Source organism: Taurulus bubalis (genome assembly GCF_910589615.1).
Source record: "Taurulus bubalis genome assembly, chromosome: 9".
Lineage (NCBI taxonomy): Eukaryota > Metazoa > Chordata > Actinopteri > Perciformes > Cottidae > Taurulus > Taurulus bubalis.
The window spans coordinates 17,564,001-17,591,988 of NC_136597.1; the positions used below are offsets into that span (position 1 = coordinate 17,564,001).

A 27,988-nucleotide genomic window follows, 5' to 3' on the forward strand; every position below is an offset into this window, starting at 1 on the left:
TTACGTTATTGTATTCCGTGTCAATTCATCGAAGTTGCAGAAACTTTGAGTACTCACCCACAGTGTGCTGGACGCAGGTGTCTGCTACCTTTGATCAGCTCTTAATACTTCAATCACGTAGTACCCGCGTTAACCGCTGGGTGGCAGTAAGCGTCGTGTGTGATGAACGTTTACCGTAATGTTTAATGTAGCTTTCGAAATGAAGACCAACAGGGGCCCAATGTCCCGTAGTTATTTTAATGTTCACACAGCAGCTACGTTGAGGAAATAACAGAGAAACTGAAAGTAATACAACGAGAAAATACACCGTAAACTCTATAGAAATGTTTTGAGGAATATTTATTGAACCTATACGTCTGTTATTACGGTACGTGGTGGTGTTACCATGGAATTCAAGGAAATACACGCTGGAAAATAGGAGTTGCCGCTCCAAGTGAGAGCATTGTCTGTAGATAAAAGTAGCGATGTGAGCAGTATAGCGGTTCTTCTGGACGTAGTTTCACTCCTCGCACGTTTCTTTCTAGTGAGTAGGTGTTGTGTAGTATTTGTAAAGTCGATTTATTCAACAGTGAGCGCTGCAGAATCAATGTTGTGATGGTGAAATTAGCAAACGCGTCTGGAGGGGCTTCCTCGAAGTTAAACCCGCCAGCCGAAAATGAGATTGCGAGACAGTTAACTAACGTTAGTAGTAACTATATTACTGTCTCCAAGATTATCCGATACCAGGATTAAATAACTTGAGGCTACCGTAAGAGACGATAATTTAGGCGCGTGGGAAGAAAGAAATAACAAAGAGATCCCGCGTGTGTTCCCGTAACGTTAGGGGAAATCTGTAACCTAATCCCAGTTTTGACCTTTCCATGCTAACCTGTGTAACTGCCTGATGATGTTAGGTAAACTGCTAATTTAGCTCTCTGCGACAGACACGATATTTGACATCAGCACTGTATTCACACAGATGTCTGGAGGTTGTTACTCCTTGCACACCACACACTGTTGTTTCACATCTTTTCTGGTTCTTCCTCACAGGACATGCAGCAGACAAGGAAACTCTCACCATCAAACATGTTAGTATGTCCAATCTGCCATCTTGTACTGCCTGCAATCATCACCAAGAACCCTTTTCCGGGAGGACAACAATCAACATGTTTATGAACAGGGGGACAACCTGGTGTGAAGAAAGCATAAAGCAACAGAACATTTCAGGGGAAAGCCCCCAATTTCTCACTATGTGAATGGACACGTTGTGAAGCCAGTACTGCTTACTTTTAGACCTCTGCAGGTGTTTGTTTGTTTTCACTCTAGTATGTAGGGACAGGATCCAGACCAAATAGACTTGTGTCACCATCAAGTACCTACGTTTAGCAGGTGTGAAGAGAAGCAGCCGGAAGCGAGGAGGTGAATAGACTGGGAGCTGTGGTGGTTTGCAGTATCGGCCCCTGAAGATGCTCCAAGCCGGTAACTACTCACTGGTGCTGCTGATCCAGCTGACACTGTTGGCCTATGACCTCTTCGTCAACTCCTTCAGTGAACTCCTGAGGGGGGCGCCTGTCATCCAACTAGTGCTTTTCATGTAAGTCATTGAACTACATCGAGTCAGCTTGTTCAAGTCAACACATCTACCACTCTCTGGATATATCTTCTAACCTGTGCAGACTTGCTGTGTTTTGAAGTTTATACTTCTTATAATACATTTGAATCGTTGTATCATTAGTCTCATTTGGGAGAGATGGACTAAGACTAAATGTTTCAAATAACAGTAATTTATGATTAATAAACTAATCCCCCAATTGAATTGATTAAAATGGCAGCCAGGCATTTAGAATAGTTGCCAAATATTGATATTATTCATTAGATCACAAACATATTTACTTTACTATGACAGTATTTGCATGTTTTTGAGGTTTATCATCCTTGAAGCTGTAAATTTAAATTAATTAATTTACTCTTTCAGTAACTGGTCATCTCAAAACTCGACTCTACTGCACGTTGTTTAATTATTTGCAATGCGTCAGCAGCTCTGATATCGTGGATAATAATAGCTCTAGACCAGACCCCCTGGGGGTGCGCGAGAGGAAAAATGTAATGGTCTAATGGTGTAATAATTAATATTAAACATAATTTAATAAAAATTAAGTAGGATTTTTTAATTATAAAAATTCCCTTTGTAAGATTTAAATTTAAAAACGTACAATTTAATAAATAGATGCACTTCCGGTCCGGCCGCCAGACTGTCTTACGTACACACCAGCTAGCCTAGCTTGTGCACCTAACGTCATTTCATTCATTCAGCAACATCCATGAAAATATGTTAAACTGGCTGAAATCGGGGAAGCTGTCAGGTGGGACATCTGAAGCTATCAGTAATAAAAGAGGAGAGGGACAGAGAGAGAGAGAGTGAGGAACCAGAGGCGAGAGAAACGGAGAGGTGCGTTGGGGAGAGACCGGGAGCACAGAGGCCCATCGCGGAGTCAAGGTGAAAAAAGAGGAAACGAGAGTGAGCATCAGACTGGGAAAAAAAAGAGGAAACATGATGACAATTATCTGGGTCTGGGCTTCACTTGGATTGGCAATGCAGATTGCCCGAAGCCACAGTGCGTATTGTGCAGTGAGGTTCTGGCTAACAGCTGCCTGAAGCCTCTTATTTGCGCCGCCACCTGAACACCAAGCATGCCAGTGCAAGTCAGACCCCCTTACATTTTTTAGATCAAAATTGGAGTCACAAAACAGCCAAAAACAATTGCAGACTCATTCATGTGTTGGGTCTACACAAAACGCACTACGGACTTCATATCTGCTCAGTTACCGAATAGCAAGGAAGGGTCTACCTCACACAATCGGCGAAGACGTGTGCTTGCCAGCTGCTAAATAGATGGTGGAATGTATGATTGGAGAGAAAGAAGCTAAAAAGTTAGACATGATCCCGGTGTCCAACAACACTGTCTCGCGCCGCATCGATGCTTTGTCCGAAGACATCCTGGCAACGTTAGTCGGTCGCGTGAAGAAGAGTGAGTTTTACTCTCTGCAAGTAGACTTGACAGGCTGAGCCACCTGCGCTGCATGTGAAAATCCTCATATGGACTCCTCCTTTTTTATATCTGTTTCTGAGCCTACGCATGTGCCACTCTTTGTTCTTTACGTGGCTTACTGTGTTTAGGTAAATACATGTGAAATGCGATCTGCCTCTGAGCCTAAATCTTGTAACAAACGCCACGCGCAAGCAAACTGTTCTCGCATTGGTCCGATTTTATGCGGCTATAAATAGGCTTTGTTGCGTTTTTTTTAAGGTGTGGGGGATTGGGGGTGCGTGAACCCGGTCGGGATGTAGAAGGGGGTGCGTAGCCTACAAAGTTTGGGAACCGCTGCTCTAGACCAACCATTTATATCCCATTAACTGCTATTACAAAATGCCTTGGCCAGTGAATGAAGTCTCATCATAACCACAGGTACATGTTTTGAGTTGTAGCCATACAGGGTCTACCTTCATTAATTGTCCATATAAGACCTTTGTTTGGACACCTGGTAACAGTCTTTCACAAAATCCTTCTCTCTGACATGGTCACATGTATCACTTTTTTTAATTGTGCATTGTTCACACATCCCTCACACCCTCAGAAACCACTGTTACAAATAAACCAGTACAATTTGTGTCTCCAGCATCCAGGACATCGCCATCTTGTTCAACGTGATCATCATTCTGCTGATGATGTTCAACACCGACGTGTTCCAGGTCGGCCTGTTGTCGCTGCTCCTGGAGAGGTTCAGGGCTCTGCTAATATTCTCTGCTCTTTACCTGATGCTCAGCATCTGCCTCCACTGCTGGGTGTTGGTAAGCTTTGTCACACCTGACACCTGCATGTCAAAACTGTCTTCTTTTTTTTACATCAAAGTAAAATATTGATAAATAAATGTAGAGAATTTGGATCCATTCAAACTAGTATTATCTTTTTCCCAGAACCGTAGATGGTTAGAGTCAAACAGTTTTATTTGGACAGATGGTCTTCAAGCCCTTTTTGTTTTCCAGAGAACAGGTAATTGGTGGATTAATTCCGAGGTGCATTTTCCATTGCAACTAATCTATTTGATGTAACTTATGTACTTCTTTCTGTTAACAGGGGCAGTGGTGTATTACTACTTATACAAAAGAACAGCAGAGTATATGGGAGACCCGAGGCTGTATGAGGACTCTCTGTGGCTTCGGGATGCCTTTGCCAGAGCTTGTCAGTGAAAGAGAATTTTGAGATTTTAAGAGAGACAAAAAAGATTATTTTCATGTGAAAAAAACAAGCTCAAGATGAAGCGAATTCTCAACCAGTTTGTTTACTGGATTTTTGTAGCCAATCAAGCAATTGGTTAAATGGTTTACAGTGGCAGGTTAAGCCAGCCATGGTAGTATTGCATTAAGCAGGATTGTGAGTGTTAATCTATGTGGCCTTTGTAAATCAATTTGATTTGCAGACAGAATGCAACACATTGGAAGTAGTATGGGAACTTTGTTTAATTCATGCTAACATACCAGTTAACGTGTAGTAATAGTTCTATTGGAAAAGCTAAGTTATTCCCTGCAAAGGAGGAAACATGTTGATTTATTTTGCCTTATGTAAGGCTAGCATGCTGTTTACATGGTTAATGTAATTTTAATAAGCCAAATGTCATGTGAATCCAGTTGTGGTTTAGTTGGGATCTTTGAAAAGTGTTCCCGCTGTTTTTATTAAATAATCCTTTTCTAATCGCGGTGTAATCCTTTATCACTAGGATAGTCAGTATTACCCTGCAGACAAGGTTAAACTGACTGCTCTATTTATAACACAAAGATTAATCAGGGATTTGGGTTTTAGGTGCCACTAGTGAAACGCACCAAAAATAGTCTTCAGTGCGTCAAAATAACCTTCTAATCTCAACAACACAGCAGGTCAAGTTCCAGTGAACTTCAGGTCTCATCTAAATAATAATATTGTTCATCAACATTTTATAGAATTGTTTGACATATCAGGTTGAACAAAGAAAGACACAAAGTTATACAAATCCTCTTTACTTATGACAAGAAAACCAGAGTCCATAAGATCCCAAAATGTCAGTGCAGTCCAATTAAACCGAGTCCATGTTGTGTGTGATGTCCTTCGTTCCGATGGAATGTGTTGTTTGTTTTAAGTCAATCACATGAAACTGCAAGGAACGAGAGGAAACAAAGTTAACCACTACCACATGGTTTCAGTGATCACAAATATAAACTACTAGACCTACATAAGATTTTAACTGTACCTTTTATACATATATGCCAACCCAGAGTAGTAAGAACAGCACACCAAAGCCCATGAAGAGGGAAGCCACAAGGGAGATCAGCAGCTCTTTGTAGACGTCCCTGGTGTACTTCGTTGACGTCACCTCGTAGCTGATGAGAAGTTAAGGGCCAGCTCATAAAACAAGTACAACCAAGCCTCATGCCTCCTGCTGTGTAGCTTACTCTGATAATGATATAATTGTCCATTATGTTAGTGTATCACATGTACCTTGTAATCTTTAATGACAATTACATAAAACCACTTTTTGAAAAAGACCGTGAGAGAATTAATACAAAATGTGTATGCATTCAAATGGGTCTGTTTTACAGCAGTTTATAACTGACATAATCAATACAGACAAAGATTAACTGTTTATCTCCAGCTTTTTTCCAATCATCTATTTTTTGAGTTTAAAATATGTGAGTGAGTGTTTGCATGTTTCTTGCCTTATACTTTAATACTCACTCAGCTATTAACTATGTTCTGTCTCATTGTTAGCAATTGAAATGATGGCTGAATAATGAAAAACAGTCACAATTAACAGGTTTAATCGTTTAAATGTCACATTTACTCAAATGAGTGAAAACCAGTTGATTCCTGGAGGGTTTGGGAGAAAACAAACCTCTAAAAACCTATTGCATGGTTTGCTTATTGTGCATCATGAGAAATCGCAAACCTGTTTCACTAACTTAGCTTGAGATAAGTGAGGCCACAACATGGAAAGGCAACGACATGATCCTTAACTTCATCTTGTAGGGTTTTCCTGCAGGATAGCTATTCTAGTACCATAATAGTGTCGGGTATGACCCCTTCTCCATGTTCACCACACAGTGTTCTGTGAAACACGCATTGAAAAGGATACACGAAGAACCAGGCAGTGAAGAACATGCCGATGGCCAGAAGGACGACAGTGAGATGGGGGAACACAGCCGGGTTCACCGGGCTGGTGTATCTGGTCATAGCCTCGAGTTCCTGAAGCCACAGCAAGGAGTTTAATACAACCAGGTTAGCCACGTGTACGCTACATCACCCCGAGAACATCTAGTACAACTTTCTACGTAATGCATCGCGCATAAAGCGTTACATTTGTGTGGAAACACATACACAGTGGCTAAATCTGATTTTGACACGAGAAGCTAACGTTGCTCTGCTCGTCTGCAAACCCGCAGCGACAGCACACGCATAATATGGCGAGTGGAATTGTAAATAACGCGTAAAGATACAGTGTGCCATTGTATAATACAAGTCTAAACTTATAAAAACGAGAAATGATTCTACCATTGTTGCAATGAAGGGGAGCTCCTCTTTCTGTGGTGCAAGATGATAAGGCCACGTACTGACTATTACTTCCTGGTTTATTTTCTTGACGTAGAGGTCACGTGGTTCTCATGCAAATTTTAGACTAATCTTCTCGTGGTTTAACGGCGGTTGGCATCCATTTTATTTGTGCATTACCGCCACCTTCTGCTCCGGAGTATGGATCAGACAATTACACTCTTTACCCCCAAAACAAACCAAACAAATACAATAATTTATTTTAATTAAATAACCCCTACCTTATCCCTATATTTCAATCATACCCTATAAAAAAACCTGTGTTTTTTAAGAATGCTAACAGTACTAGCATACCCCTAATTCCTTCAGATTATTCATCATCATCTCTCTCTGTGTCTCATACGCCTTACACCTCAGCACTATGGTCAACTGACTCCTCTTCTCCACATCCTTCACACAGCCCTGTCTTGTGTTTGTTTCCCTATCATTTTCAGTGTTTGGTTTAGTGCACTATGGCCCAACTGTAACCTTGTTAGAACAGTTTCCTCTCTCATATTCCTTCAGACTAATTGCCACCAAGAAATGTTACTTACCAAGTCTAATAATACATTAATGATGGTCTAAACATTTTCAAACTATAGACTCTAATTATTTATCACCATTGATGAACCAGCCAATAACTTTTTTTGTTTTATTGTTTTCACACGTGGCATTAACACTCCGCTACCTCAAAGGCACATTTCAGGTCACATAGTTTACCTCTATGCTCGGCGACTGTTAACATCTTCTGCTGCCATCTAATGGATAGAAGGAGCAATCCGGTTTCAGCTCATGAAGCAGTTTGGCAAACACAACAGCAAATCCAATCACAAATTTATTTACTACATGCATTTACATCGTATTACAGGGCATTATTTTTATATTTTGACATAAAGCTTTGGAAATGTAATGATAAAATGGGCTAAAAAGATAAAGTAGTGATATTAAAGTACTCACGTTTTTGTGTTATGGCATTTTCTCTTGACAAATAGTGCTACAATTTGAAATGTATTGTGTGTGTCTGTGTTTACTTGCTTGTCAATCATTTCTGGGCTTCATTAGCTAAAAGTTAATATATTATTAACAATACAAACACCCACAAAAATATCAACTATAAAAACAAAATGATAAAACACATCAGATAAAAAGGAGCATTGGTAGTAACAAAATGAAGCTATACAGTTACATGTAATGCAGTTCTACCAGAGTATTGAAAACATCCTGGTGCACTGGATCGAGCAAAAGCAGTTCATATATACAGTGCAAAAAGTGCTACAGTGGTTTCATTATGCTAGCTGGTGCGTTATAAATAAGCTAAAAATAGTACACTATACCCACTGAAGTCATCATACTTATACTAAAAGCATTGTACAGTTTCTTAATATTATGATGAATTCCATAAACATTTGTCTGATGGCTGTTTCCTATTTAATATTGATTTTACATTTGAGATACACAGTTATGCTCTTTCCTTCTGAATACAGACACGTATGGAATATGGATTTGAAAACCAATTTTAACAACAATAACACAAGCATGGTGGTGAGAGTAAGTGGAGAATGCCTTTAAAAGAAGAAAATATAATAAAAATAGGAAACATCATACAAATCAGTTATACTCACAATGTTATCACTGCATATTCTTAATTGTATAGGCACGGGAAAAGTATTCAAACATCCAGTGAAATACACAGAACAGTCCAGTGTATAATATCCAATTCTAACTCTGCAGTGTGCGTAAATAAATGCAACTCCCTCTCAGCTTGATCGAGCCATTAAAATAGAATTTCCATCGCTGAAGCAGCATTTGAGTTGCCTCGGAGCTGAGATGTATCATTTGAAAGAAATGATTGGGCATGCATCTGAAATGATTTAAGCCATTTGTTGCCTTGTCAGCATTCTGTCCATTTAGCAAAATACAGTGTGAGCTATTCCAGTGTTTCTTGAAATATTGTCAGTGTTGGACTTGTTGCATTTCCACTATCAGATGCTAAGAGCTGTCAGTGTTTCTACATTTTCATTTCCAGTGATTTGTTTACTTATCCAGTCTTATCGCATTTCTTCCAGTGAATCTGCTGAAATTAGTATGACTTCATTTTAGGAATGACAATAACAAGGCTTTCTATGTGATAGTATGCATATGCATAAACATGTAATGTAACAGTTTGGTGTTTAATTCAATGTCACAATTGAGAAAGAAACACTGAACAGCATTTCCTTCTCTGTGCAGTGTTTAGTCAGTTGCATGAAGAGACAGCAGACAGTCTCGCTGACTGCAGCAGCCTCAAACACAATGCTCCACTGTAGAGATCCAGGGTTTGCCAGTGTGCACTACTGAGGTATATATTCAGTGCAAGTTGCAACCATTCACTGAAGCCTTCAGCAGAAGTCAATGATATTCTCTCCAGTGTATAAAACGTGTTTTTGTTTTCAGTTGACACTGGATTCAGTGTACATGCAGATTCATTGAATTGAAAAAAAACGACAAAAATGTGTGCAGAGTCATCTAAAGTATCTTAGCCTGGGCTTCATTTAGAAACTTGAATTATGTTGGAAAGTAAGTATGGCTTGTATTGAGTATAGACTTGGTGATCATCAATTAAATGAGATTAAAACTCATCGACTCAGTCAACAGTGACACAACATAGTCGTCCTTTACAGTGATCTAAAACATTTTCAGTGACAGAAAAGAAAAATCCAGTGATCACAGCAAAAAAAGATGGCCTAATGCATACACATATGGAGGGGATTGCAGTAGGGACAGTGGTATATAGCTTGTTCTGTATGAATATCTTTAAAAAATAATGTACAATAATGAGACAAAACCATATCCCATCACAAAAGCGTACAAAAGGAACCACAAAGGGAAAATGTGGTGTATTGTAATGGCCCTGGGACGCGTCGTCTTCCTTCTCAAACACAGCTGCTCTGAATGAGGAAATGGTAGTCAGAGTATGAAGAGGTTTCTCCTTCAGTGGCACAGCTCACTTCACTCTGTCAACGGAAAGCAAGTGGGGACAAAAGTCATTGAATTTATTCAAACTAAGTACAAAAATAGTTGGATCAAACCACACAGTTTCTACAGCGTCAGAATGCTTCTCATATTTTGGAGGCCAAGTTTACTCACAGACAGAGAGACACGGAAGTGATAGGTGATGTCCTGGAAGGACAACAAGGGCACTGACCACAGGTGATGAGTCCCCTAAGAGAAAAGGAATAAGAATATAATGAGTCCCGAAGTCATTTGCAGAATGAATTCTTGGACAAATACATTTTGAGGAATAATAATTTTACGTTCACATACTTTTAGTGGTACAAAATGACGAAAGAAGGAATTATAAGATATTACGTACCTTTGTTGATGGACTCTGTCCACCATAGAGCTCTGTCTCTGTGTGGTTGGGGCATAAACGTCCCTTGGTGGCTCCACATTGTCGTACCCATACGTTGTTTGTGGACCTGCAATAATTAATTATGCTTTATGTGGGTGGCTACAGTTAAAAGTAGTTTTTTAGTGGCACAGATTGCACTTTGTTTTTTGGATCTGTTATTTCCTGATCATTTCCTAATCTTTGAATACAATTTAGAACTTATTTTCGGGAAAGTCAAGTGTACATTTTTGTCTCATGAAAGCTAGTTCAGAAATTAATTAGAATTCATTAATTGGAAGTCTACCAATTAAAGCCTGCCTCTATTTTACAGATACAACGTGCCAAATTACATGGCTCTTTACAAAGAACCTCTTTGGACATTATTGGGGATTTACAGACCCGTAAAGTAAAGCATTGCATGTAGATAGTGTGATGTTCGTATACTCACATCATGTGCAAAGTGATTTGTGATTTGGAGGAATTTCTGCTTCCATGGAGTGATACTGTGTAGCTGGAGTCAACATAAATATATAATTAGCATTAAACATCAAGACTTGAATTCCAAGCCTAATTGTGTAAAAGGCAAACAAACATACAGAGAAGTGACAAATACATTTCAGGAAAAACTTAAATAATTTAATGGATGAACATAATTCAGATGCTTCCATATAGGGCATTATGTTCCACTGAATAGTTTGATGGTTTGCAAAACTGAACCCCATTGAGAGACTTTGGACTGTGGACTAATACAGTGCTCACCACCTTCATCAAAACACCAAATTAAAGAATATCTTTTGGACAATTAGCCTTCATCCCTCCAGGAAAGAAACTTGGAGAATCTATTCCAAGGAGAATTGAAGCTGCTTGTCGTGGACCACCACATTACAAGGACATTTCATGTTGCTTTTTTAATTTGTCACCCATAATGTCAACTCAAAACTCGTGCAACTATTCATTATATACCTGCAGCTTTCAGGTGTGGAGCAATTTTGTGCTGAGATCTCTTGGTTTGTCTCCACGATATGTAGACTAGTCAGAGAGGGAGCTGACCTTCCTCCTGCAGAGGCGAGAAAAGCAGCACTATGAGCGCCGAACCCATACGGTAGCATTCCATTGTACAGTATGCAGATAAGCTTTGTTTGCTGTTGTCAAACACATAGGCTTCACTGTGTTTGCATACTGCATATTATATTGGTGAAGAAAGTGCCGTGTCTGGGCTGTGTTTGTGGATTTACCCTTTGTGTGTAGGCTGCGCTGTCTGCGTGGCAGTGGCGGCTGACCTGGAGGCAGACGGTTGGTAGCTCCCATTTCGCCCTGGTCTGTAGTTGCTGGCCTTTTGGACTTGGCAAAGAACAATGGTGCTGATGTGTGACTCAGACGGTTTCTATTGCGGCTGTCTTTGTCCATTGGTCTGGACTTGGCCTTCTTATTAATGGGTCCTGGTGTGGGAACCGGGCTGCCTAAATCTAGAGAAGGAAGACAATTAACCTGCATGGAAGACAAATGTACACCACAGAAAACGTGTCATGTTTATTTACTTACCTGGTGTGGATTGGTTGTTACTCAATGTCACAACTGTAGCTGATTGGTTGTTTATGGCTGTAGTTGAACAGCAAGCTGCAGCATTTGTGAGAAGTGAAAGAAAAGGATCAGATCAATGTATATTCTTGATGCTGTGAGGGAGCTTGGTGATTACTGTGCTTTTCAAAACTACCAAACTTAATTTGGTGATCAGTCACTCCACTCACCTGGTGCAGGGGTGGTGGACAATAGAGTATCTGAACCCTTGCGTGAGGATCCCAGTGCAGATCTGGACCTGCATCAAGCAGATGGCAATACAGGAGGTGAAGAGTATGCTTTGGTTAAAATAATGATGCATATAAAACCGAGTTGAGTTCATAGCGTTTAGATACGTGACTCATGGTCTCCTTTCAGACAAGTAAAAAAGAAACGCCCAACTAAGCAATCAAAGATAAGACAGAAAGAGTAAACCAGAAAATGAAACAAGGAAGTAGCAAGAAAGGCAGGTGTTGAACACGTACCAATGGCAGACAGGTGGACAGAAAGTTACAGAGGCAGTGAAGATGGGCATCCAAGAGATGTAGAGAACACGGGAAGGAACATAGCTACAGAAAGCAGGAACAGATTATATAGAAAGAAGTTAAGGAAGAATAGGAAAATGTATTTATTAAAGCTTAAGTGTCTTTCCCCCTTAAAAGTACATACCCATCTTTGTCTGTGACGTCTCCTCGATGGTGAAGAGTCAACACATAAAGGACGGACATGGAAATGACACTGTCGGGGGACAAATGAAGGTCATGGCACGCAGATGACGATTTTTCGTTTACCCACCATTCCCTCCCCAAACACATTTTGTTTAGTCTAACCTGAAGGCCATGACAATGACGAGTGCCAAGATGGTTCCCTGCATGAACCTCTGGCTGATGCAGCCTGGATCTGGAGCTGAATTCTGCAATAAAAAAAACACAGTTTACAAATCCTGCTGTTTACTTATAACACATCATAAAATGCATGATTATGATCACAGACCTTGCTTCCAGGTTTGACTGTATTCTTTCTGAGTGGGCCACTTCCTGTTCTGCTGAAATAGCTCCCTGATTGGCTACATGGACAACAAAAACAAAAGTAATCTATACATTATTTTCTAACCATACAAGATTATCTCTGTCAATGTGTAACACCTGCCCTGAAACCCACATTTTAGGCAACTTCTGCTCATTGCTCTCACCTGACAGTGCTTCCACTCACAGTGCTCTTCATGCTGTCAAGACGACGCAGCTTGGCCAGTTTGCGGCTCCAGCGCTCTAGTTCGTCTATACGAGTCTCCAGGTTGTCTGTCAGCTTACACAGCTCCTTCACCGCTCCCACGTTCTCCATGAAGATACGGTCCTTTGAAATAAGAGGGAGAGCTGTGAGTGTGCATGGAAGTGATGTCTGTGTGCACTGTTTGTTCATGAGTCTTCATTACCTTGTTGACCACTAACAGCTTGGGGATAGTTTCTCCATTGGTGCACACTATATCACCCCCCTCCTTCACTGCTTCAGGCAAGATTTTCTGAACATCTTGAGCGATCACTCCTGCAGGAGGATATAACAGATTTTGAAGTGAATTAGAGCAGCGAAAGCAGGACGGATGCACAGACAAGCTGGCATAACAATGCACATGGAGCAAAAGACAGATAAAATATTAAAGTAATCATCTCGAAGATTTTCATTTAAATTAATGTCTGTTAAGTCACTATCTTATGCAGAATAAAGTAACACAATAGAGCCTATGAGCAATGCATTTGTGGTATTACGAACTGTATGTCTGTGGTGACTTTCTTGAGAAAAGTCAAAAGTTGTTATCTCTGGGAAATTAAATCCAGAAATAAATCTGCAATTACCGCTTATCATCATAGGTGCCGCCAAAGAGATCTTTGAGTTGTAACATGTGACATTACGATGATAACATAAAGTACAGTGTACAAAGAAATGGAGATGATGGAGGCAAACATTTAATTGTGTTATTTATGAAGTTGTTACCAGTCTCTGGAGTTCTCTCTATGCCCACGGAGGCAGCAAACTCAGGCTTGAATTGATAATGGACCAGCCTCATCTGAGAAATCCGTTTCAAATTGTCTGTCGTATCGACCTAGACACAGACAGAATGACAATGACCTCCATGCAGATGGTATGAAAACAAAATGTTCATGTTGCAGATGAAAATGCTTGGCTTAAGTACAATGAAAAGACAAAACTTTGAGTTAAACTGCACAGTCAGCTGTGCTGAGCATTGACATTTGGATGATGATACATGATGACAAGCACACGAGGCACACAATGACACACTGACAGTTTGGAAACACACGCACACGCACACGCACTACATGCCCAAACACACACCCATATACATACACACTGAGTGTCATCCTGACCTCCTGGACATTTTCTTTGGCCCTGATGTCAGACGGGTGTACCAGTGAGCCCATGACCTTCAGGTTGCCATGGATAACAAGGGCTTCGTCCGGCCGGTCGGTGTTGATGCCGACTCTCCCGTGGTGGTAGACGGAGTCTGGCAGCTGGCCACGCTGCCACAGCACCTCGCTGTCATTTTCAAACTGGCCTGGGTTGGATGCCTGTAACAGGGAGACAAAGGAGAATGTGCACAAACAAACAGTCATGCAGATGTTTCTAAAAAATATGCCAAAAAAAAGATCCAAATAATTGTAATATGAAAAATATTATAATTATTTGGAATAGTTTGACATTCTGGAGAATTCAAATAATACTTTTTTTTTCTAGACGAGCAGTAGAGTCCAGGAAGTGCTCTGCACTGCTCCCAGTTACAAATCGCTCTAACACACAATGCCCCGTAAAACCAGTGACCATTAGAGGTGCGGCGAAGCAGAATTTGTTGATTTAGTTTTGTTGGACAGAGACGGATATAAGGCAAGAAAGCAAATAGGGATATTACCCATAACGTTAACAATTAATTTAACACAAGCCTAACATCTAAATGCTTGACGTTACATTAAGCTTAGTCAGTGTTTAAAGAATAATCACAATTATTCCAGAAATTGTGGTCTCATGTCAGCCCATTGGCTTAAAGTAAATAACTGTGTCGCTTTCAAATATCTCTAATACTTATTTCGCTAATGCAGTTAACTTTACACTCTAATTCCATGTTTTACACATCTGGAATAAGAACAATGCCATTGCTGTCCAGTGAAAACCATTTATCTCCATCTGTCTTTCTTTTGATCAACCGTTAGGTCAGATGTTGATTTATGGGTTAAGAAAATGATCTTAATTAAACAAGGTTGTTTTCCTTTGCTCACAAAAGGTTGAAGTTTGGAAGATACATGGTTTTCACAACACAGCTATCAGAGGAGCACACAGTCATAGTAGGTGTGCTGGCGATTACAGCCACGCAGATAAAAGGAGAAAAGACAGTCAATGGAGAAGATGTTGAGATACACAGTGATTTTGAAGTGCAGAGAGTTTTGTAAAGTAGACCAAAGGTGTCACATTAACAAGGGGTATGATTGTTGTAGGAGGTAGACAGACATGGCCAGACGTTACCCTGACGATGATCCTCTCAGACGCTTGAGCAGCCACAGTGTAGCTCTGACTGTGGGACTGAACTTGCAGCGCCACCACCAACATGAAATACCTGCGAGGACAAAAACATCAGCATTAGATGTGAGTGCCAGAGCTTTGATGGGATCTATGTGATCATGTTGACATGTGATGGCACGTCTTTCACCTTTGGTCAGGGTTGGGTTTGCCCTTCTTTCTCATGTTATTTGCCGTAGTCTCACTGAAGTGGAGCCGCCCCACTGTGACCTTTGTGACCTGCTCTGAGGGCAGGGTGATCCTGGGAGAAAAAAAAAAATCTATTTCGAAAAAATCCTCCTTCTGCAGCTTTATACTGATTCGAGAACCGATCCTTTAAAGGCCTTATACTCACAGCACTGGCTTAAAGGGTCTCTTGCTGCGGTCTGACTGTGACTGCTCCACACTGATAGACTGATTCACGGCCTCCACCTGGCAATGAAGAGAGACATCAAACATAAACTAAATACGGTAGAGCTTATTATCTGTCAAGTTCATGTCATGTTCACTATTTTGCCTCTGCGCACCTTTACTCCGTTGAGCTTGAGATAGAAGCAGTCGATGGGCTGCAGCCCATCACTTGTCTTGATGTACTTGGGATCTCCCAGCATGCCGACATATACTGTGACCTGGAAATGATTCTTCTTCTGGCAAACAAAAGCATCATCAGCCAAGGAGAAGTTGAAGCCCTTGTCAGCATCAACACGGTAGGTTGGCATTGGACTAAAGACAGGGAAAGAGATTGTGACACATGAATAATGTGAATAGGAAGCTCGCATTTGTTGTTAGAAAAGTGGAAAAATTGCTGCATAATGCAGAGTTCTGAGCCATCACCAGGGGGAGACTCTTAACTATATCACAGGGTGCTTCCAAGCCCTCAGAGAAATTGAAAAAAAAAAAGAAAGAAAGTGGACAGAGCATATGTAATGCATGTAATTTGGTAAAGAAATGGACAATATTTATTTGTGGGGAGCAACAATGGAGATGGTGACTGACACCCCAACTATTTACTTTACGACTGAGGACTGAGAATGTCTGAAAGTTAATAAATCTAATGTAAAACCAATGAAGACCTGCTGTGCCTTTACGTAGGTGTTGTGTGATACAAATTGTGATGGGTAACCAGCTGGTTTTAATTTCACATCTGAAAGCTCTTGTGAGTTCATTTCAACCTTCCTCCCTATCTATACTTTTTGGCATCGCAAAAGCACAAGTAGGTGTACACTAATTTCTCCCTTTACCCCCTCCTAACGTTGTCTTTCTAAGCCGAAACCCTGCACTCGTTCACTCCCCCGCACAGCTCACCTCTGAGGAATTTGTAGACCTTTGCAACCCTGCTATTCCTTTGCCACTCCCGCGGTATACTTTGTTGAATTATTATTTGACCAATTATAACTTATTTCATTTTTGGCTCTCTGCAGAGTACTTTTAAGCTCTATTTTTTGCCAAAATAAAGACCTCAAAATGTACAGATATGCCAAAAATAAATTCCACCCACAGCTCTTTGCAGTTTACGTCATACAGTGGTGTCCACTTGTTCTGCTGGTGAGGCAGCCACTTGATGCACTGATAGTTTGGGTCCATGTAGGAGTTGTCTTCATCCTGCATTAAACCTGTGAAAAACAGTTTAGCAATTAAAATGAGACAGTGGAAAGCTAAGAATGTCTGCAGATGTTCTGTAAAAGTGTTTATCTGTGCAAAAGTTAAAGGGTAGGTAAGAGCAGGCGAGCATCAGGTAGAGAAGGTGAGGAAGAGAAGAAAGATGCCTGCCTACCTGGTTCTTGTTTGATGATACCTGTGAGGATTTGGGAATTGAGGGTGCTGTTTGGAGAGTCAGAGTGCTTCCTCTTCTTGGCCTGGTGAGCGGGGATGCTGCTGTGTGAGAAAACGGAAACAAAGTCAAAGGTTGCACATATTTGTGCTCCTTCCCATCATTCCTTCTGCTGGACAAACAACCCTCCCTCTCTTCTTCCAGTACAACTCACTCCTGCCCCTGAGGATGCTGCAGCAGCTGATGGAGCATCTGAGTCTGCTGCATGTCTCCACTTCCGCTTGTCGTTGGACCGATAGAATACTGTGATATCATGGGCTCAAGCTTTGGGTACATGTCCCGATGCATGGTGGGATAGTGCCCGTGTGGTGGGAGGGGTGGCGTTGGAGTCATGTGACACATGTTCTCTGGTGTCATGGTCCTGATCATGTGAGGATCTAAAAGACACAACGAGGACGGAGCATAATATCTCAATGACTTTTTTCAAATAAACTTGATCACACATAGGCAGCAGCTTTTTCTCCTCAAAATGTATCTGTCTGTCTGCACTTCAAACTGTAGTTTATTATACTTCCCTCTACTGAGCTAAATGTTTTGTTGTTTCAAACTGGATAACTGGAGGGATGCCCATCAGATAACACTCTTCCACACCTTTTCACTAATGGGCAAGAACAACACAGGTGTGTGAGTGGCAAGAAGTACAGAATGACTTTGAGTACCTTTGGTGTTCAACTTGTATGCTGAAACAAGCCAAACATATGCTGGTTCATTCTTTGAAGAAACACTTGAAATCAAAGCTTATAAAGCCGAGTTCAGGAAATGCAATGTAGTTGATAAAATCAATTTTCCAGACAAATTATGTAAACTCGGTTGATTAATTAATGACAGATGTGCGCTGCATTCAATATATTGATTTGTTTTTGTCTTTACGCTTTGTTTAAATACAACAAAGTGATGAGTAACAGATATTGATTTGACTGTGACCCACATACACCTTGAATGAATCAGTGGCTTCCTCTGACTCGGTGTCTGAAGGCAGTCTGCAGATTAAAGCACCATTTCTGTCAGTTATATCTTCTCTTTTGTGTGTGCTGTTTGTTACATTCTTTCCACACATTTTTCAGGAAATGAGGAGTTTCAGGAGAAAAAAATGTGTCACTTACCATTCACCTGCTGAGGAGAGTACGGCTCTGAGCTGGAGTCTGGAGGGGACTCAGGTAGTGTCCTAAAAAAACACAAGGCAGTCGATGTTATATTCAAAAACACAGTAATATTTTACATTCAAATCCTAAAAGTCCTTAAAGAAATACCATGCTTGAAGTTGGGAAGACCTCCCTCGTATTTCCTTCTTATTTTCTAATCTGCCATTATATTAAAGGTAGAAACTCTCCTTTGGGATCAGAGTAAGTGTACAAGTTCTTTACACAAGATTGCGCACGTCAGAATTTTTTTGCAGAATGTAATTTGACTCTCGCTCTCTGTCTGTTATCAGTCTCCGTCTCCCTCCCCCTCTTGACCAGCTAGTGTTTTACTTGTACAAATGAAGCTAAAAAAAAGTATTGATTGCATAATGGGCCCATAGTATGATTTCATTGCAGGCTTTAAAACAAACTTCTGCCTGATTTCATGTTTAAAATGACAGTTTTGGGAGAATCTTGACTATCTCTTAGAACATACTTAGGTACCAGCTCATTCTATACTTTGTCTTTTTTGTACCTTTATCCATCTACCTCTGTGGTATTGTGCTTACCCTGGAGCGTAGTGGCCCCTGTGCTCAGGCTTGACGTGTGCCTGCTGTTGCTGTTGCTGTTGCTGCTGCTGGTGTTGGTGTTGGTGTTGGTGCTGCTGCTGCTGCTGCTGCTGCTGCTGCTGCCCCAGGCAGAGGTAGTTGTGTCGGAGGCCCAGGGATGGACCTGGGGGGTAGGCGTTCTGACAGTTAGGAGGCCCAGGCGGAGGGGCTCCTTGGCGAAGTGGAATAGGAGGGCTCACACCACACACCAACCCCCCAGAGGAGGACACTCCTGCCTGGGGAGATGAGTAATTTGGTCCTGGGGTGCTGTGGACCTCTGAGAAGCAGCTGGATGAAAGAAGAAGAAAAAAGGGATTAGCCTTATCTGAAAAAACAAATTCCTTTGTAACGACATGATCTGATTTGGTTGGTGCATGTTGTTTTGACGTTGCTGGGTTGGTTTGGAGTCCCTACTGACATGTCAGTGCTATCGTCCTCCTTGCTGATGTACTCTTCCAGGATACTGGTGTCAATGTTGGCTGGCTCCAGAGAACTGATAATATCATGACCTGTGGTGAAGGGAGGGTCAGGAACACAGGGAGATGGAGAGCATCTGGGAATTAGCAATGGCAATCTCTCAGCAACAATAGCTCTAGTTTCAACACAAGCTTATGTTGTAACAATTCCCTGTATGACAATCTATCTATCAAATACAAATAACATAGTATTAACTTGGTTTATCATTTATAGCTTCAACATCATAATTAAGATGACGTACACAATTTTTCTGAGAATTTAAAGAATAAGGTTACAGGAGTGACCAGCAGTCTAAATATGTGTTAGTAGTTAACATGACAGATGCTTATGATTCAGTGTCTCTAATTGCTTACACATAGACTGGAATGGCTCTGGTTGAAAGTTACTATTTTGTACCTCAACTGCCTTTCTCCATAAAAAAAGAACCACAGTTAACATAATTCATAATCATAAATTACTAACAAAGATACTAAACTTATACTAAACTTGTGTCACCATTTTCTTTGTTCACTACAATTAACATGTATCATGAAGATGAACTAAATCTAAACGATTTCCTCATCATGTGTGGCGTGATGTAAACTATTTGTATATAATGATATAGCAGTTATATTAGTTATTTCGCCAATTTTGTTCCCCAATGCTCCCCTTACTTCACCCCAGGGTCATTTTCACCCTTTGATAGCCAAAGCCCCACAAATCCCAAACACATGACCCCACTTAATCTTTAAAACACCAACATGCAGAACAAGGACTTGCTTATGCATATATTTAGAAATGAGTAAATACCTTTATATAAACTGACTTTTCCTTACTGTTTCCATTTAATGAAATACATTTTCTTTAAAGCTGTCACTATTTGTTTGAGTGCAGATGCTGAAACCGAGTGAGTGAGGGAGGAGAGGTGGGAGGAGGATGGAGGGGTGAAGCAGAGGGTAAGGACCTGGTATATAGTGGGTGGGCAGGCAACCCCAGTCTTTCTCATTTTCTTTATTCTTTTCTCCCTCTCTCTCTCTCTCTCCCTCTCTCTCTCTCTCTCTCACACACACACACACACACACACACACACACACACACACACACACACACACACACACACACACACACACACACACACACACTTTCTCTGATAGATTAAGCAGCTACTCAGTTGGGAATGCAAGGAATTTTTTGTTAGCAATGGAAAAGATTCTCCTGTTCCCTCTTTTTTTATGCCACTAATGCTTCACTCTTCATCAAAAACGCAACTTAATTGTCACAGTTCCTCTCCTAACCCTCTCCACCCATTGCCACTGTTCACCACAAATTATCAAACGGACTACATCATTTTGGGACTAATATGTGCTTTGTCCCATCCGCACAGAGTTGATAGCATGAACATAAACATTTTACAAATTGTAATCATTAAATTCACAAAACAAACCACTTTTCCGCAACTAAATAAACAAAGAACACCCAACATTATATTGTTTATTGTTGTAGATTCTCACATTACCATGTTTTTGGAGAAAACTAGCATGTTTACACTGTAAAGAAGCAGATGGTTAATGTCTCTTAATGCGTGCCAGTGCAAAGGGGGGGAAAGCAGGATGGTTCCCCTTAAATAAGATCCAGATGTGCACCCCACCCAAATAGGCAGTAAATTTAAGCTGGCAGGCCTGATAACGGAAAATAGAGAGATGGAGGCAGAGGGGAGGGTAGACAGATGGAGGTTGAGGAGAGCGGGGGGCAAGAAGGACAGAATACAAGTTTGATGTTCAAGGATGGAATGATAGAGGGGAAAACCTACAGCGACTGAGGAGAAACAGGGCTGCAAGTGTCCAAGAGAAGTCCAAGACCGAGCGCAGTTGAGTTCAAGTAAGAATGGCAGAAGTTCAACACCTTGATCGAAAATCAAGTCCTCTCCCAAGACCCATTTGTGTATTTTCAATATATTTGAATCTGGCAAAGTAAGACATAGCTATTGTTGGAAATGCATTGTGTTAACAGCTCCAAATACAGATGTACTATCAAGCTGAGCCCTTCTAGGAAAATTTGACATTCAAAAATGTTAATGACTTCAATCTGCAATAGCAGATTGTTTTTGGGCCACTTGGGGGCAGCGGAAACAAGTTGTGAACACAGAACTGACATATTAAGTTATAATTTGTATTTGCACATCCAGAGGTGAGGAAGGAATATCATCGTTCATTTAAAGTTGTGTTTCTGTCCACGTGATTAATGAAGAGCCAATGTGAGCTCTGTGTTTGGTCTCTAACATCTTTATTTGCTGCACAGATAAACAATGAGCTGAAACTCGCTATAAAGCTCTGTCAAGCCGAGGGGACCTGCAGATTCGAGTGATACTTTTGACAATAACATTTTCACATTGTTTTACCATTGCCATTGGATACATTGTTAAAGCAAAATATATTGATTATAATGCTGATTTAATTAGACACACTTCACCTTTCAAGGATTGAAGCATGAGAAAATATATGTTTCAGATGCCGATACCTTTATATATTATGTGCATTCATTTTCAGTGGAGCAATAGTATAATTTACACTTAACGGTTAACACTTTCTGCAAACAGATAAGAACATATTTTGATTTTCCAGTGAAGCACAAAGGTGTATGGTGAACTTTTTTGTAGCCTCATTTATCCACCATGTACCCCATTGTATAGGGCCTGCATGCTGCTGCTTATATTTATACAAGTTATATTACTGAAAAATAGTGAACCGAAAAAACAGCGCAGTTAGTTAAGTTTCTCCCCTTGTGGAGGCAAAGTTAACGCTAAAAGGAAAATTAACAGGTGTACAATTCACAGGGTGAATGAAGGTGAGACTATACTGTGAACGTAGGACAGATGTGTCACAAATAACAAAAAAGCATATATAAAAATGCATGGTCTTCCAAAACCACAAAGCCAAGGTAATAACATTTGTTCTAAGTCTTTCACAACTGAGAACAGATACAGTATTTTTGTTGCTTCTTGAAGGAACTTTTTACTGAGGGATGCACCGATACGGACATTGGGCCGATACTGACTCAAACAGTTGGATCAGATGTCGATGAAAATAACGGTGTTGTAGAATAACAATTTTGATGGTTAATTTAAATGTAGATGTCTTTTTGTTCCATTTAGTTTAAAAAAGGGAGGAAAGCAATGTTTGAGTCCAGCCTGATCCCGGTCACTTCCATTCAGTGAGGCAGCTGTTTCAATTATACACTTTTGGATCGGTACTCTGGATCAGGCGATATCCAAAGCTCCCAGGTAACAGTATCGGGACTGAAGTTAATAATCCCTAATCCCTACTTTCAACACTTTATTAACCATCTATAAACAAGCAAGTTTTTGTCTTTGTGTGACATTTGCAATGATTAAAGTAAAGTTATGGATCACGCTGTCATTAAATGCTATTCTGTTTGGTGTGGGTAAGGAATAATATAAACATAAATTAAGTAATTGTAAACGCCAAATCACTGCATCAGTTAAGTTTAAGTTGCTGTGATATGGATGTGTAAATTCCCCCGCCCTTTGTTATTCTCTGTCCAGCTGTGTTCAACAAGGAACAGTGAAATGATTGTCAGTGCAACTTCGATACAGACTGGCCTTTTGAGAGATTAGGGGCTGAGAGGGGAGTGTGTGTGTGTGTGTGTGTGTGTGTGTGTGTGTGTGTGTGTGTGTGTGTGTGTGTGTGTGTGTGTATGTGTGTGTATATGTATGCTTGTTAGCATAAGTGTGTTTGTTTGTTTGTGTGTGTGTGTGTGTGTGTGTGTGTGTGTGTGTGTGTATGTGTGTGTTATGCCACAATGTCAATGCCTGAGTTGTCTGCAGAGTAATAATCTAAAATGAACACACACAGAGGACCAAGTGTGCGAGTGATGATTTGACTTATATCAGATGCACAGCTTTTCATTTTCCTAACATAGTTATTTTAACAAGTAGGGTAGGATGTCATTATCCTCCTGTAAAGTTATTACACTATTATTAAGGGTAAAGACAGGTAATAAAGCAGAGTTGAGGGAACAAAACTAAATTGAACAAAACTAAATTTTACACAGATGTTTTGCTTCCAAATTAGATTTTTTTAAGCACTCACATATGTGTGTTAATAATTAAACACCTTCAGAGGAGGAACAAAGTCCATCTGATTATCAAACAGTGAGACCTGAATGAACTCGGCTGCACACCCACAACACATATACACACAAATAGTGCAGACAGAGAATACACTTTCAAAGAGACTTAACATCAATTTACAGACTGAACTAGTCATTTAAAAAGGTTTTGCAACCACATTAAAACAGATGTTTGTAGAATCACTCAAGATATTTAAAGCACATTAACAGGTATGTCCTGTTTCTCAATGTACTTTTGGAGATACAAAAATCTATTCAAAATAACTTGACGGATCTTAGTGATGTCAATGTAATCAATGTAAATGAGCAAACAATCTCTCAGTTGTCCTAAAAAAATGCACACAATACAGAGATTGTACCCACAATGTACAATCCAACACACATAGAGACACAAATAGTAAATGAAAGGAAAGGAAACATGTCAAATATACACTAGAAAGTGTTAGAGAGCTCTGACTTACAGCCTGAGAGTTACAGACCTTCTCCATGTTGACAAGGAAGAGTTACTGGTAAACGAGTAAAGCGCATCACTATGACGCAGACGTTATTCAAGAAATAAATCAGAAAGCCCCTCATCAGGGCGGAAATAAATCACCGCTAAAGAGAAGCAGAGCGGACAGAGCGGCAGAGTACCTGCGCGTAGCCAAAGCATGTTGATGTCCTTGAGATGAAAGCACCTGAAACAGAAGATGAGAAGAACAATTCCTCTCTAATTTTTCACATGTTTCCCTACTCGGACTGAAAGACTTTCTTCGCTCGACCCCAGAGCCACAGATCAGGGTAACGAATGTGTGTGTGTGCGTTCGCGCGTGCATGCCTATGTGCTAAAGCATATGTGCGCGAGTGTGTGTGAGAAAGGCTCGGAGAGTGTTATAATGAGGATTATTCCCCAGTCATGAGAAAAGGCTGTACCAGGCTACCACACACAGCCCTTGTCGCACACAAGCACTGGGCGCACCGGCGGACCTGGCTCAGGAGATTACAGGAGTGACAAGGCTGGGACCGGGACACGAAGAGAAGCTGGTAAAAAAACACGGAACGCTGCTAATGTGAGGTTTGAGGGCCAGCACTCGACAGAATTACAGAGCATGGCGGGAGAGAGAGACGATGTAAGAAGATGAAGACATCAAGGAGGAAAAAGTAGAGGAGGGAATGAAAGAAGAAGAGGCAACAAGTAGAATAGAAATAAGATGTTGAGCAACACGAAGGAGAAGAAGTGGAATAATTGGCTCATAACCTCAGTCTGGCAATGCTCAGAATTCAAAATTGAGGCAGTCAAATTAATAATCTCATGTAGATGAATAAAAACAGTGTTTTTGTTTTAAACTGTCAGATTTCTCAACTCTGATAAACAGCTGCAGTCAACATGGCTGTGTTTGAGTTACATGTCTGTGACAATGAACAGAATTCAGGATGCAAACAAACATCGCCTAGCATGATTTTATTTCCCATTAACAGCCTCTCTTGAAGTTATAACAAACACACAAAAAAAGTGAATTCATCTCTTGAAGGCCAGGTCAACCACAAACAACATGCACCGGTTGAGGATTACTCAGTTAGCATTCAGAACTGATGGGAGTGAGGCACAACAATGAATAATAAAACCTACTCGTAAGCACCGTAAGCCTGACTGCTCAAAAACAATACATTCCTGGAGCTGCAGTTCACTGCTAAACCTGTAAATCAGAGGAACCATCCAAACTGTGCTCTGTTTCACACAGGTTTCCCAAGATGGACGACAGCCTTTTCGTCCATGATTCACAACTTCTGTGGGAGTGCAGCAGGACTTTTGATATAGTAACACGTGTGATGAGGTGTTCCTCCTTTAAGGGCAATATGGAGGAAGAACATGATTCATTCCCCTGTTGACGGTTAGGAGGTGAACGTGCTCAAAGTTTCATTACTGCCGCATCCAGTTTAATAACATTATCTACTGTATCTACAAAGTTCATTGCATGTTGAAGGGTTTTCATCAACATGAGCAGTGTGTCTCTGTGGATGGCAATGTTCGCAACTATTGTGATATTTTGACAATGAGTTGAAACACAGTTCTCTGCCCATGGGTCCATTGTCCAATAGGTTTAAAATCCTCTTCAACCAATTATCCTATGAAAATTGTACACGTGTTCTAGGTGGACTATATATGTGTTTGCCTTTTGTCTTTGTCCAGTGTGAATCTGATGGAGACACACTAGATGTATTTGCATTAAAGACTGCAAATCAATCAGTGTGCTCTGGCCCCTTTGAAATATGTTGATAACTATTGGATGGATTGCACAAACATTCATGTTCCCCAGAGGATGAAATCTTAATGACTTTGATGATTCCCTGGTGTTTCCATCTAGTGCCACCCTGATATAAATATCTTGCAGGCTACTAAATGGATTATCATAAAACAAAGACATGTATGCCCTCCTCAGAAACAGCTTAAGTAATCCTGAAGCTGTTCAATACTTTGTCCAATACTTTGGTTCATGACCAAATGGCGTTAATGACATTGATGATGTTCCCTCAACCTCAGCTGTACTATTTTTTTTTTGTTGCTAAATTAGCAAATGTTATAATTCCAACATACTAAACTAAGATGGTAAACATTATAGCATTTTAGAATTGTCATTGTGAATATGTGAGCATTCTGACTACAGCTACAAATACATAACTGATCACTCATCAGTAAATTAAACAGCAGTTACTTGGAAAATGGTTAAGAGTCTTTTTTTACGTTGGTTCCAGCTTCTCAATTGTGAGCATGTACTACTACTACAGTTCAATCAAGTCTGTTAGGGTGGGGTACTACTTGAAATGAACACAACACAACAGCAATGAATGTCATGATTATTTTACGTGCCAACACGGCTCTGTGCGTAAGTGCGTGACTATTTGTTGTTTAAGTGAGTCAGAGAGGAGAAGGTCAAGTTTTGGGGGAGGTTTGTGGTTTAACTGGGTTTCTCTCAACAGGTCAGTCTCTCTCCACCCTGAGTCTGCACTATCTCACCTCCTCACCCTGTCTGCTCACTGTCACTCTAATGGAATCAGAGAGAGCGAGTGCCTGGGGAAGGCCAAATACTTGAGGAGAAACACCAGTCTCACCTCATTGTGTTTTAACAGCCACCAGGGCTATGTCAGGAATGTACACTGTGCATTAGTGTAAATGTATACATATTTCACTAATCCTATAAAAACACAGTTTACCAGTGCCAAAATCCATTATAGTGCATGTGTTCTTTTGTGTGAGTGTGTGTCTCGTTCAGATAAAAGGCAGGATGAACACAGACACTAATTGTCTAATATATAAATCTGAAGGTTTATTGCTTTTACTTGTTGTCACAAATTTAAATCCAAGGTCTTTTACCAAAAGGCCTGAGTCCAAGATCTGAGAGAGATATAATATAGAGTTCCATATCACTGTGTTAGTTCAGAGAAAGAGCAAGTTAAATAGCAAACTAAGCATCTAAGGCGGCATCTACTGTATACTTCTCATGGACAAGTTGACATTTTAGTCCAAGCAAAAGTGGCTGAAATAAAGCCAAAGTAAGAACATCGCTCTTACTCCCAAAGCAAGAATGTAAACACACTAAATTCCTGTCAGAATGGCAAGGAACATCTGACAGTCATAGATGGCTGTGTATATTTAAGTCAACACTTTGTGTATACTATAATCAAGTGTTAAGTCTCTCTTCAGATAACTTATTATACAAAAACCACAGTATGTGTTTTATGTGCACTTGACTTCTGGAACATTTGACATTAAGTTTCTTTTAAGAAAAACAAATTAGTACGACGTGAATTCTGTGGCGAGCTGTAAATCACAGAGCAGAGTAAAAAAAACTCTTCAAACAAATGTGACAAAATGTCATTGTCTTGCTCGAGATAGGAATACGATGGACAGGATAGGGTTCACAATGTCATGAATATTCTCAAATTGTGACGGATTACAAAACTATGATGTAGTAAAAAAAATAGCAATGTAATACAGAAGAAACCAACAAACTATTTTAGTATATGTTGGGAAAAAGGTTTGATAACTAAAAGTTTAATGATTTCAAGTCATAATGTATATTAATCAGTATGCGAATAAACATACATTTGTGCGTTTCTATTTATGGTTGTTTGCCTTATGATGAGCAACACTACATCACTGGTTAAAATCCCATTGCTCATGTCTGTCTCTAACGCACACATTGTGCCACAGCACCCTTGCAAAACACACCATTTATCTTGACTTGAATTCCTACACCCTTCCAGCCCTCAACCCCACCCTCCTCCACCTCGTTTTTTCTTAGGATTCCCCGTTTAACTTGATCTGTTACCCATCAGCAGCACTTTTGCTCCCCTCACCCGTTAAACCTCCTGCCTTCTTTCATTGATTTTTATTTTTAGGATGAACAGCCAAGAAGAAAAGTTCAGGGAAAAACACCTAAAAGTCATAGATCCTATAAGATCATTAGCAAATACTATTATTATTGTGATGTTAACCACCTGCCGTGTGTGGTGCACAAGAAAAGCACTGAAGTTAAACTACATACAATACATGAGAGCTGACACTTAAACACAAATATACAACCCATTAAGAAGTCAAAGTTGTTGCAAAAGTAACACTAATCACACCTTTTCCGTTTTACTATCACTTTGCTGTACATTGATTTAATACTGAACTGCATCAATAAATATAATACAAATAAGACATTCCTACCTTCAAAAAATCTCTGTAACGCTTCTGTTTCATCTACCACGTCCAT

General features: G+C 40.3%; 3 protein-coding genes across 3 annotated transcripts; 1 reads left to right on the plus strand and 2 right to left on the minus strand.

Moving 5' to 3' along the window:
* Positions 1 to 1,445: 1,445 nt before the first annotated feature.
* tmem138 (transmembrane protein 138) lies at positions 1,446 to 4,350 on the plus strand (the record flags this gene model as incomplete). The annotated part of the gene is made up of 4 exons (XM_079223491.1): positions 1,446 to 1,573; positions 3,658 to 3,829; positions 3,956 to 4,031; positions 4,116 to 4,350. The coding sequence occupies 4 exons, from the start codon at positions 1,446 to 1,448 to the stop codon at positions 4,226 to 4,228; spliced, it is 489 nt and encodes a 162-aa protein (XP_079079617.1). The 3' UTR covers positions 4,229 to 4,350.
* A 666-nt stretch (positions 4,351 to 5,016) lies between these two features.
* Positions 5,017 to 6,637, minus strand: tmem258 (transmembrane protein 258). The gene is made up of 4 exons (XM_079223492.1): positions 6,561 to 6,637; positions 6,145 to 6,254; positions 5,263 to 5,392; positions 5,017 to 5,166 (listed from the first exon to the last, which is right to left on the minus strand). The coding sequence occupies exons 1-3, from the start codon at positions 6,561 to 6,563 to the stop codon at positions 5,266 to 5,268; spliced, it is 240 nt and encodes a 79-aa protein (XP_079079618.1). The 5' UTR covers positions 6,564 to 6,637; the 3' UTR covers positions 5,017 to 5,166; positions 5,263 to 5,265.
* Positions 6,638 to 9,508: 2,871 nt separating this feature from the next.
* On the minus strand, positions 9,509 to 27,988 carry myrf (myelin regulatory factor; the record flags this gene model as incomplete). Its single annotated transcript, XM_079223481.1, has 27 exons — positions 9,509 to 9,589; positions 9,723 to 9,797; positions 9,949 to 10,054; positions 10,415 to 10,477; positions 10,930 to 11,023; positions 11,202 to 11,432; positions 11,509 to 11,583; positions 11,715 to 11,782; positions 12,009 to 12,092; positions 12,193 to 12,261; positions 12,354 to 12,436; positions 12,517 to 12,589; positions 12,716 to 12,876; positions 12,956 to 13,065; positions 13,513 to 13,621; positions 13,905 to 14,105; positions 15,052 to 15,142; positions 15,236 to 15,346; positions 15,440 to 15,516; positions 15,612 to 15,807; positions 16,583 to 16,697; positions 16,859 to 16,959; positions 17,070 to 17,292; positions 18,019 to 18,080; positions 18,606 to 18,932; positions 19,063 to 19,153; positions 27,943 to 27,988. 27 exons carry the CDS (start codon positions 27,986 to 27,988, stop codon positions 9,509 to 9,511), a joined length of 3,123 nt encoding a protein of 1,040 aa, XP_079079607.1.